The sequence below is a fragment of the Hypomesus transpacificus genome, chromosome 11, assembly GCF_021917145.1.
Source record: "Hypomesus transpacificus isolate Combined female chromosome 11, fHypTra1, whole genome shotgun sequence".
Classification (NCBI taxonomy): domain Eukaryota; kingdom Metazoa; phylum Chordata; class Actinopteri; order Osmeriformes; family Osmeridae; genus Hypomesus; species Hypomesus transpacificus.
Genome location: NC_061070.1, coordinates 12,094,885 through 12,106,280, shown reverse-complemented (window position 1 = coordinate 12,106,280; position 11,396 = coordinate 12,094,885). Strand labels below are relative to the sequence as shown.

General features: G+C 42.4%; 3 protein-coding genes across 5 annotated transcripts; 2 read left to right on the top strand and 1 right to left on the bottom strand.

Annotated features, from left to right (window-relative positions):
- Window positions 1-1,070: 1,070 nt before the first annotated feature.
- On the bottom strand, window positions 1,071-3,221 carry mea1 (male-enhanced antigen 1). Its single transcript, XM_047029121.1, has 4 exons — window positions 3,135-3,221; window positions 2,437-2,765; window positions 2,224-2,332; window positions 1,071-2,027 (listed from the first exon to the last, which is right to left on the bottom strand). The coding sequence occupies exons 2-4, from the start codon at window positions 2,731-2,733 to the stop codon at window positions 1,858-1,860; spliced, it is 576 nt and encodes a 191-aa protein (XP_046885077.1). The 5' UTR covers window positions 2,734-2,765; window positions 3,135-3,221; the 3' UTR covers window positions 1,071-1,857.
- Window positions 3,222-3,614: 393 nt separating this feature from the next.
- Window positions 3,615-4,948, top strand: dnph1 (2'-deoxynucleoside 5'-phosphate N-hydrolase 1). Of its 2 annotated transcripts, none has more exons than XR_006956746.1 (4): window positions 3,615-3,811; window positions 4,182-4,253; window positions 4,512-4,622; window positions 4,720-4,948. XR_006956746.1 is itself a non-coding variant. In XM_047029572.1 (4 exons), the coding sequence occupies exons 1-4, from the start codon at window positions 3,845-3,847 to the stop codon at window positions 4,836-4,838; spliced, it is 438 nt and encodes a 145-aa protein (XP_046885528.1). In that variant the 5' UTR covers window positions 3,696-3,844; the 3' UTR covers window positions 4,839-4,948. The 2 variants fall into 2 exon arrangements, 1 of the variants encoding a protein (XP_046885528.1); XM_047029572.1 differs by having other exon boundaries at window positions 3,696-3,980.
- A 1,233-nt stretch (window positions 4,949-6,181) lies between these two features.
- tmem72 (transmembrane protein 72) lies at window positions 6,182-10,484 on the top strand. 2 transcript variants are annotated; one of them, XM_047029026.1, is made up of 5 exons: window positions 6,182-6,514; window positions 7,804-7,870; window positions 9,128-9,199; window positions 9,365-9,504; window positions 9,734-10,484. In XM_047029026.1, the coding sequence occupies exons 1-5, from the start codon at window positions 6,439-6,441 to the stop codon at window positions 10,180-10,182; spliced, it is 804 nt and encodes a 267-aa protein (XP_046884982.1). In that variant the 5' UTR covers window positions 6,182-6,438; the 3' UTR covers window positions 10,183-10,484. The 2 variants fall into 2 exon arrangements, with proteins under 2 accessions (XP_046884982.1, XP_046884981.1); XM_047029025.1 differs by having other exon boundaries at window positions 9,365-9,522.
- Window positions 10,485-11,396: the final 912 nt, after the last annotated feature.

Below are 11,396 nucleotides of genomic sequence, written 5' to 3'. Positions count from 1 at the left end.
TTCACTTTCTTTCAAGCGCCTAAGCAATATTTTTAGAGGAAACAAACTGATGAAACAAACTCATACACTGTGTATGAAAGTGCGCTAAAACAATCCTCCTTATAGGTCTATACAGACGGAGAAAAAAAGTCACTTGCTTTACTATTCAGGCACATTATATATTGGGCGGGGGGGGATTTTGCCTGCAGTTACTGTTGCAAATATTTGTGTATTGTATAATGTAATGTATATTGCTTAGGCTCCCCCCTGTCCTGTGTTTACACTCCCTACTTTACCACTCACCTTACCCCTTCTCCCCTCCATTTTAGTTAGCTTGTCCTCACACCTTTTGCACATTGTCCCATATTCTTGTATGGTTGTGTCTATTGGTCTTTCTTTCTGTCAACCACTCTGACCATTCCATTGGTGGGCAACAACACGTGGTCCTCCTGGCTGCAGGACACACTGACTCTGTCTTCTTCTCCCTGTCGTAGTTGGAGGATGGCCCACCTGGTTTCCTATGCTACAAACAGTGATCCCTTATCTGAAACAGCACAAGTCTGTCCCATATGTCATGAGTGTTTGTAAGACTACTCTTATCACAGTACAACAAAAATCCTATTGTCTCGGATTGCACTGGACAGTGTGTGTGTGGAGGGTGAAGCTCAGTGGTTAGAGCATTTGACTGGAGATCAAGGTTACAACTTCAAATCCCCCTGTACTGTACATCGCTTTGGTTAAAAGCGTATGCTAAATTAATACATTATGTATATACGGTGTATATATATAAGTCCTAATTCTTTTTTCAGTTCAATTACATGATTTGTTGCCTAAAGAACCATAACAGGTTCCTTTACATTCCCATTGACCATGCCCTGTTAATACATTCCAGGCCAACTAAGAGAATAGCTCCTAAGATCACTGGTTAGTGAGAGATGACGTACTGTGGTTGAGGTCAGTGTTCATTTTGTCCTGTAGCAAAAAGTCAATTCAAGAGAGCATTTTGAAACCAAGGGTCTCTCCAATCCATCCTCCCTATATATCTCCCTGCCCCCTGTCCAGTTCTGACACTAATCAAGCTGCTTTCCAGGTCATATGTACATATGTTGTACTTTAATTAGGTAGAGCATTACATAGTATGAAAGTCATATTTTGTACAGATGTTCATGTATGTACAGAACAAAATAAAAAGTAAAAAATAAAGTAGACATGTTTGACATCCATTGAAGTTAAAATTTCCTACATGTGAATTGCACCATTGGTCACATTTTAATAGATTGGGTTCTATGTTTACTTATTAAAGATGCCCATTTACATATTTACACACACACATTAGGACAGGAAACAAAGTAAAATACAATGATCAAAAGGTAATCAAAACCTGGTAGAAGGAAAATAACACAATTGGACTTAAAGGCGATCTGGTGTTAGAACAGGTGGCATGGAACATTTGTGATCTATAACGTTTTTCCTAATAAGGGGGATCCTGGTTCATGTGCCTCTTTCTGCTCCACTACGGTCCAGAGGGCTTCCCTTCTCCCTTAGCACATAAAGCTCGTAATAATTACAATAAACTGACATTTTCAACAACGAATATTGTGAATGAAAGGAAAAGCTTTTTCCACTGAACAACCTAATTCATTTGACCTATAGCAATCCACAAAGATGAACACAGGATTAAGGGGATCACACTGAATAATCTCCATTGAAAAAGAAATGGACGCAGTACGAATTCCTAATAATATAGACAGTTGGTTCCCAACAAGTCACAATCTGTGAGACATTGCTCCAGTCACTTGTTTGCATGTGTGATGGTAAAATTCAGTGTATAGTTGAACATGGAGCTGGGCCTAGACATGGGATTTGAGACACCTCTGGTCATTCCTTTTTGCGTTGTATCCTGAGGCCTGCAGAGCTCTGCCTGGTCTGGAGGGTCTGCTGGACCATGTCCTTCCACTGATCGTCTGAGATCTCCTGGGCCCAGGCTGGGACTCCCAGGGAGGGCAGGGCCACTGCTGCCATGGTCCTCTTCACTAGCTCCACGTGGTCTGGAGAGGTACAAACAGTATAGAGTAACAGAGGAAATTAATACACTACTGTATTAAATAGTATTCAAATGTCTGCCTGACAAATTATTAAATCTTCATTCTTATTTATTTGGAGGACTGTGGTGAGTGATAAATGTCTAAAAAGCCATTTGACCTGGAATATTTTCTTTCACACACACACAACCCTTGTTCTTACCTGCATCCATGGGAATAGACATGTTGCTGACCTGGACAGCAGCCACCTCTGGATCCAACTCATCCTCACTGTCTGCGGGAGGCGCCTGGGGAAGGTGGAGACCCATTGCCTATGGCAAGACAATAAGTTACAAATGAATTAAGATATGACCACTGAGGAATGTAGTAAGAGTTCTGCAGCGTGCTGGCTATGACATCCGTTGGAATTGTGTACCTCAATCCTTTCTTGAACCTCTTGCATCTGTTCTGCATGTGAGCCCATGTCCTCGGGCTGGTCCACTGGCACAGCATGTAGACCATCCGGATCTTGGTTTAAAGGCTGGTAATAGTAGCCTCCATTTTCGTCGTCCTCGTCTCCAACACCACTCTCGTCTTCTTCCATGTCCTCTCCGCTCCATTCTCCACCGATGTCGGGCACTGTGCCATCCGACGGCCGTTCCTGACCCAGCTCATCCTCGGAATTCGGTAAGATTCTCTCAGGACCCATCTCAATTGCTATCGCCACTTCCATCCACAAACGCCAGACTCAAGTAGAGGCCCTGGCTGAGAGTGAACATTAACTAGATGAGACACTTAAGTTCCTTAACACATACAGATTTGCTAGGATTGCTACCACAATGGCCGTCATTTACACGTAAACCTAATAAAATATCGTAGCAAGATAGCTGTCGGATGTATTCCTTTTGTACAATGACGTGCCATCCTAGGTTAAATATCGTAGGTGCTTGCTAACCTTTCTGATTTAGCACAAAGCTAATTGGCTAGCTAACCTAGATACTGTACAGTAGTAGCGGAAGTTTACAAGGAGAGAAAACATTTGCCACCTACATCACAACCTTGATTTGATAAAAACCTGATAACTGTGTATAGATTAAAATTAGAAGCTGTCGAGAAAGTGGAGATTCAATTTACCTTAAAATTCAATGATTCTCTCAGATGGTAGAGTAATAGCTTCTGTTATGGTTGGTCCCCTACTAGGTCGTCACGTCACGGTCACGGAAAAGCAACGGAAGTATACGTAAAAACGTCATTAAGACCTTAGATGTTCCCAAATCAACGGGAAAAATGCTCCTTCAATTGCAATTTACGTATAATTTTACTATTGGTTATTATCCATAGTCACGTTTTCATACATTGTGTGAATAATAACGTTTTTCAAAAATTTATTGAATACGTTTTTTGGTCAGGTCAACATCCTATCTGACTAAAGGACGGAAAACATGGTTTCAATTATGTACATAATACAAAACTATGTTTCAATTGTATATTGCGCTTGTGATAACGAAAAATTTACTTTTGTGCTGTTTTAACTAATACAGTGTTATACTTATATGGTAAACCAATAATGCCTCAGTGGTAGTGAAGCTTTGAAGAACATAGGCGCAACCATAGACACAACAGAGAAGGCTCTGGACATGAAGGGCGCAAAAGCCGTTCTGTCAGTATATTGGATGTAGAACTAACACGTACGCAACTACGCATGTCTACAGGTTACGCGCCAACATCAGCAGCACAAGAAGTAAAATTGGAACCATAGATTGATGAGTCTGGAACTTGTTTTCCGCACTCTGGATTTCACACATATTTAGGTAACCATTCCGGTTATAAATATATTACTAACAATGCGCATTTACTTCTGTGGTAGCATTCGTGGAGGTAGACAAGATGTTGTTGTTTATCAGAGAATTCTGAAGAAGTTAGAGAAATATGGGCAAGTTCTGACAGAACACGTGGGTTATGGTGATCTTTCAGAAAAAGGTTAGAGCTCTGTTACCGTGCCGCCCTTATTATTTACAACTGTCATTTGCTGCACTTGTGTGGGAAGTTCACCCATGCGCCTGATAATATTGCAATGGTAGTGATGTTTGGTATGATCGAGTACTTACCAATGAGTAGAGTAGGCTACATAAGCAGCCTCAGCATGTCATCCAAATGTGATAATTACTTGATTTATTTTAGGTGAGGACTCTGTAGGGGGCGGAGAAAAGGCTATTCACCACAGAGACCTGGAATGGCTTGAACAGTCTGATGGTGAGAAAGCAAGCACTTCAGAAAGATTCTTGAGAATAAGACCTTTTACATTTTGAAATTTAAGCTTAGGCTAGTTGTCAGACTGCATTCCTTGGAAGGTACAGAATGTCCAGACTTTATTCCATCCCTGGAGCAGGCTGACGATTTAAAAGTCTGATAGATTGTACAATTCAAAAGAGCGTGCCATGTGTGTATAAAGTGCCGTTGTACTTGAAATATGGTGGACTTTGGGTCAATTTATTCTATCTGTGTTGTCAGTAATCATAGCTGAGGTGACCCAGCCGTCTCTGGGAGTGGGCTATGAGCTGGGCAGGGCTGTGGCCATGCACAAGAGGATCCTCTGTCTGTTCCGCCCCGAGTCTGGCAGAGGTACTCCTCACTCTGTTTTTACGAAAGGCACCATGTTTCTTTCCCAACCTGTATCACCGGCCCCTGACCATCCACCTGTGATGTTTCTTACCTCCAGTGCTGTCTGCCATGGTCAGAGGGGCTGACGATGGCTCTCTCTTTCAAGTGCTTGACTACTCGGAGGAGGAAGTGGAAGGCATCCTGGAACACTACTTTGATAAGCTTACCAAAGTCTGATGGTCCTATAGCCACTCAGTGTTGCTCCTGGTAAACAAATGTAGTTTGTGTAATGATGCAAGTTTTATGTAATAGCCTAGATGTATCAATTGTGTGATACAGAGATTTAATTAAAAAAATGTATATATGTGTTTAATCTAGGTCAAATTGTCAACTGTAAATATTGTTATTACATTCCACAGTATGATTCAGTCTTGTTTTTTGTGTCTTTTTTACATTGTGCGGTTTGTAAGTGCAGTCACTTGTCCACCAGGTGTCACTGGTGGTGGCATGGAGTATCTTAGGCTTTTTAAATCAAAGGTTCTAAGATCAGTATGAAGTGCAACAAGCATACTTGTGTGAGGTGCAATGTCATAAGCCTTGAGCTAGCACGAGTTAGCTGCTTGACACCCTTCCTTTGTTACCCTTATGTTATTTCACTTAGTTAATTGTAGATACCAAGAGCAAGAAACTGTTTAGAGTCAAGTTTTTTCCCTCTATCTGCAGACAACTATGATTTTGTAATGAAAAAAGGTCTGAATCTTCAGAGAGAACTTTCAAAGTTTAGCTATTTAACCTAATTCTTCCATCCGATTACACTATTCTTTACATGGGAGCACAGCCAGCTATAAGCCATCATGGGTCCCTGAATAAGTCGGCCTCTCCAACAGCCTGTTACAAAGGACACCATGATACACGTAAACTATATTTTGGAATATGAAAACTACTAATTCATGTACACAGTTTGATTAATACACGCACATTGATACACAAAAAAAAACTAGACTAACATGGAAACTCAAAAAAGTGAACTTGGAGGAAGTTAACAAAGGAGTCTTTGTAAGAGTGTAATCAGATTGACATGCCTCCATCCACAGCAGGAGTCATGATGAGGATGTGAGCCTGCTCTGATTCTATTGTATTCCATTGAAGTAGAATCATACAATATACTGGACACCCCCAGCACCTGCCCTACTTCCTCCAGCTCTTATTTATAGATTCAATTATGTTGTATTTCTTTTCTTAACCAACACATCTTGCTTTTGGTTATTAGAATTAAGCAGAATTAATGATTGGGACACAGAAGAAAACAAGGGTTTTAAGGAGAAAGAAGCCTAAGATAGCACCTATGTTCTGTTCTCCAGGGTTACTGCTCTCTTGTTTTTGTGTTAATAAGCAGGCAATGTTTAACCTGTATGGAAGCAGATGCCTGGTTTGACCCTGAGCTGCCCAGGCTCACCTTGGGATGAAGTATGTGGAATGTTGTATAAACCAGCTGAGAGTGGTAGAGTTAGTGTGTGTGTGTGTGTGTTTCAGTCTAACATTAGGCTGATTAGCAGTGCTGTGAGCCACAGGGCACATAGTTTCCTAGTTTGTAGACTAACTCCCTCAGCCACAGAGAGCCTGACACTATGGAGTACAGAGTTCCCTCCAGTCTGCCATTCGTGCATTCCCTGCCCTGCTAGGAGCTGCCAGCTGCTAGGTACCAGCTCAGTGATTCCGCACCACCATGCTGCTATAGTAACCAGCTGGTTCCCGGGGGAACCCGCAGGCGAAGGTTTGGAGGACACAGCAGAGGAGGAAGGATTCAGAGACACTTGAAGGAGGACAGAGTATTGCTATGGGGAGCCTGGAGAGAGTGTGGTGGGTTGTGGTGGAATGTGCCTGCAGGATCCTGGGTATCTCTACAGCTGTAGGTAAGTTCATGGATGCACCTTTCCGGAATAATGTTTCTGAGGTTATGACCTCATCACATCTTACATCTTGGAGTGAGGTTATGTCTTTTGATCTGGTGATTTGGACCCCTTTAGAGAGGGAACATATCCACAATGACAACATATAGGGTATTTCTCTATCCTCAGTGGCCTTGATGTGATTCTTTCGGAGTGGCTTTTGACTGCACTCAGAACCTCCAGAGAGACAGGCAGACATGGAGACCATGCACACTATTCCATCAGCCACAGTTGGTCATCTTGGGCCAGGGAAACATCCAGTATCAGCATAGTTGTCAGTGTTGTGTAGTTTAACTGGCTTGCTTACCTCTTTGTTTCATCCTGGCTAGTGAAAGGGGAAAGATAACTACAGATGTGTCCGTTTTGTTAAAATGATTCACCTTTTGGTGTAATATTATGTGAGATTACATATCTGTTATAAATTACAGCTGGTTCCATTCAATATTTTGTCATTGATGAAAGGCATCCTTGCTCAGCAACAATTCACTTCTCTCGTTCATAAGAAACTAGTTTGTACAGTAACAAAGGGATTTTATGTGTTCTCTAGTTGTGAAACATTTTAAGTCAAAGAAGCTGCAATCATAGGCTAGTAATGGGTATTGTGGCAATCAAGGAGTTTCACGTGGGGGTTCGATCTCACAAAACTTAGAAGAGACTCGCAGCCAGGCACAGGGTAAGCCCACCAAAGGGCATTTATTCAAGAAATAACGCAAAAAGGCTTCAAAAACGGGTCAACTTTCTCAAAGCAGCTGATTCTTCTGCTCACCAAGGTCCAGGATAGCTCCAGGCCTGGCAACAGAGAACAGTACCAGGGGGGTTAGCATGGGACAGGATTTTTCAGCTTTCACCCATGTGGCTTCTTCATACTCGATCCTCAAGTCTTGTGCTAGACAACCTTTATACTGTGCTGCCCCCGCAACTGAGCTTCTTGTTGACTGGGGAGCACTTATGGCAAAACCTGGCCTGGATTCCTTATCCCAGAGCTGGCCCATAGCACTGCCTGCGGCGTTCTTGGCTCTCTGCTGTTTCTTGGCTCCCTGGTTCCCAATGCCACAGTATACAAGAGAACACTGCACAGAAAACTATGAGCTGACCCTGACACCTAGTGGCAATGTGTTGCAAACTGTGGAAACGAATATATTGTGCATGTCAATGACACCAGTTGCAAATTCCATGTGGCAAACTCCGTACATATTTGTGAGCATGCAGGAGCTTTGCGTTTCTTAGATGTATAAACTGGTTCTCTCCTCCAGTGCTGTGTGCTGTGGGAGTAGAAACCTTGGGACAGGGGGAGTTCCACAGTCTGGCTGTCTATCTACTGTAAGTATTCTCATATCCAAGCACTACAACCCACACACTGTCATCCTGGGAAACCAGGTACTGTAGCCTGCCACCCTGACACAAACTTTTACTTACAACGTTGAACTAATGTTCTCTAACTTATTCTAACTCACACTAACTTTCACTCATCACTCCTCGGTATATGACCTTACCTGGGATTGGTAGCTTTCCACATGTGGCTTACCTCTAGACCCCCTGGAAGTTTTAATAAAGAAAGAATGTTTATCCTGTAAGTTAACAGAATAGAGACTGTTTCTACATACCCCAAACACATCAACACACACTGAGGGGCTCTCACACACCAGGAAGAAACTCCCACAGGAAGACACTTCCCAGGGGGAAAAAGAAATTCAAGTCTGTTTACCACTTCAATCCAAACATCCACATGCACAGTACCAGTTGCACTTGGGGATATTATCTCCTTTTGGGGGCAGTCTTAGAGTCAGGTCCGATGATTAACTGTGATAAAAATCGAGAGGGATGTTCAAATGTGTGTATGGCCAACCCACTTAGATTATATCACTGCCAAGGAAGCAACAGTGTAGTGAGATATGCAGACCTGCATCCGAAACACATAATAATTGAAATTGCACATTGGCTGTGTATACTGTGTTTACCGTTTTAATCTAGATTAAGTCTGTAGGGGTTTCTATGTTGTCCAAACAACCAAAACCATGTCCCTAGATCTAATAGAAGAGGGGTAAACTGGAGAGTGTATTAATATTAACCAAACGTGCTGGAATTGCAGTTATTTGACTCTATGGGTTAAATCAGAGCAAGAATGGTCGAAGTAAGCTAGATTAAATTAAATTGATATTTAATAACATTGTCTGACCTACTCTACCATGAGAATTGTATATCTTAAAGAGAAAGAGGAGAGCAAGGAGAAGCTTGGCTTAAGAATCTAGAGAACAATGCTTTTAACTGTTTATAAACTTTATGTGCAACTATTATCTGTACAACAAAACAACCAGTTTTCCAATCAGACCACATCTTGACCCTTACTTGTCAACATGACTGTCAAATGCAATAGAAAGTCACACAATGAGGTGTGAGACCCATCAAGTAAAGACTCCATCCAGCAACCCGAATCTTTAGCAGGTGGAGGCAGGGGTGTCTGCCAGCCTACAAATCCAACCCATTCCATGTATTTGACAGTATTTGGAAATCATTTTTATTCCAGCCCTGCTGAGTCTTGTGGTAAACAGAAAATGGCTTCCTTTCTGTCTCCTGCAGGGTGTCAGCTGCTGGTATGATGCTTTTTGAAATGGCCTACTTCCTGGATGCCCTCCTCATCATGTGTCTGCCGTAAGTAGCTACACTTCATCTTTGGATGTACAGAGAACGGCTCACACCGTGATCTCTAATCTCCATATTTCAGGTTGGGTTGATCCTCTATTCCTCTTCTTTTCTTTAATCTCCTCTCTCTCTCTCTCACTCCCCCCCCCCCCCCTCCCTCCCCCATTCCGGCAGATGTCCCCCAGACTGGTGTCTGTTTGTGTTGTGGGAGAAGATGGCTCATCTCGGAGGCTTCCAGAAGTTTCTCTACTACTCCATCATGTCTGTGGTCTGCTTCTTGCACCCAGTCCTGGTGTGGCATGCTGTTATACCAGGTACAATGACTCTGACAGGTACTAGCAGGAAGCCAGCATTTGTTTTCCTTCCATTACCTTTACAAACCAGGTACCTCCAGCTTTAACCCAGTCGTTTCAACTTAGTATTAGTATGTGATATTATTATCAATGTTATTTCACAATAAACTAGCACATTTCATCATGCTTTATTAATTATGTCATTTGTTAGATGTGTTGTCCTCTAATGAGGCTTTTCATTCGATTTAAGGGACAATGCTTCTGGTGACAGCTTTCTTCAATTTTATCCTGAGCAAGAAAGCCAAGACAGCACCTCCCAAAGGTCCCCAGGACAGCTACAGTGAGTCGGGGCTGTCCAGTGTGTGTGTGGCAGAGAGAGGGCCAAGCTCGGAGCCCACCTTCTCCTTACTTCACATGGTGACGGGAAGGAAGGGGACAAGTCTGGCCTCTGTACCCAGGGGCAGGAGTCTTGGAGTGGGGGAGAGAGGAGAGAGTACCCAGGCTATGCTGGAGGTAGAGCTAGAGCAGAGAGGAGGATCAACAGAGAGAGTGAGGGAGGACAAGAGAGGGAAGGAGAAAAGACACGTCTTTTTCAGAGAACGAGAGGTCTCGGGGGAGAGGGAGATGCAGGAAATGGAAGGATTCTGTGAGTCAGAGCCAGAGACAACCTCAGACACAGCTCCTATGATCTCTGGCTGACTAAATAGTTATCCCAAGAGCTTTGGAACTTTATGGAAGTATTGCAATGCACTTATTTTGTCAATTCATGTATAGAGGGAAAGCTTTTTACCAGCCAAGAACTCCAGCTCACGCCCTTTTCTTGCTATTCAACACCACTATAGATTTTTAATCCACGACAAAAAATATAACGTAGGTTTGAATTTTTCTATTTAATGATCAATTGGAAGATTAAGGTTTATATATACATGTGTATATACAATCTTGAAACTGCACATAGTGTACCCTATATATAGTTTTGCACTTACATTAAATAAAATGATTTTGCCAAATTATTTGTCTGGCTGTCTGTATTTGCATAATGTGTGACAGGTTAGACAAAGCAGAGCAGACACACTAATTGGAACATGTGGCAAACCAATCCACTTAAGGATTCATACATTATTCATCTGAATCAGTATTGAATTCTTTGTTTGTCCAAACACAGATTTATCTCCAGCCTATAGTACATCCCTATCTATATTAGTGAGATCATGAGTGTGTATTGGTCTGTCGTGTCTCGTGTAATTAAACACCTATGAGTGGTGACCATGGAGACGGAGCTTGGAGATAGCTTGGTCGCCGTGCTGATGAGAAAAACACCTCTCTCCTCAGTCGATCTCCAGAGAGAAGACGAGAGAGAGCAACAGCAGAAACGGGAGCAGAGAGTGAGGTGATCTCTTTCTTAAGACGTATGGATCAATACTGAACAAACACATCAAATCTTACACACAATATTCCAGTCCCCTGGGACAAAGACTGTAGGGCTGGTGTGTGTGCAATACTTTGCTGCACTGTCTAGCTTTAACAGACCATCTTTCTTCCACATCAAAGCTAAACAAAGAATCAATAGCTGGAGGAAAAAAACACATAGATCAGACAACACCTAGCTGAGCTTGTGCCAGACATAGAAAACCCTTTGTTTAAAACACATACACATTGCACGTGCACACACACACTAGTACTGGAAGCTTGTGCATGCGTGCAATCAGGCTCTGTACTTCTAACCTCTGAGCAATTGACAAAAACACAGTATAATTATCATCCAGTAAGCCGTTAACCTACCTGATTATAACATTATATCGGCTGTCCAGAGTGTTTCTAAAACCACTATAACAAAAATATGATGGTCAGGGTCCTGAACAAAGTCTCTTTGTCCTGGCTCTACTGAGAGGCTGTGAGGTTGGCCCACAACC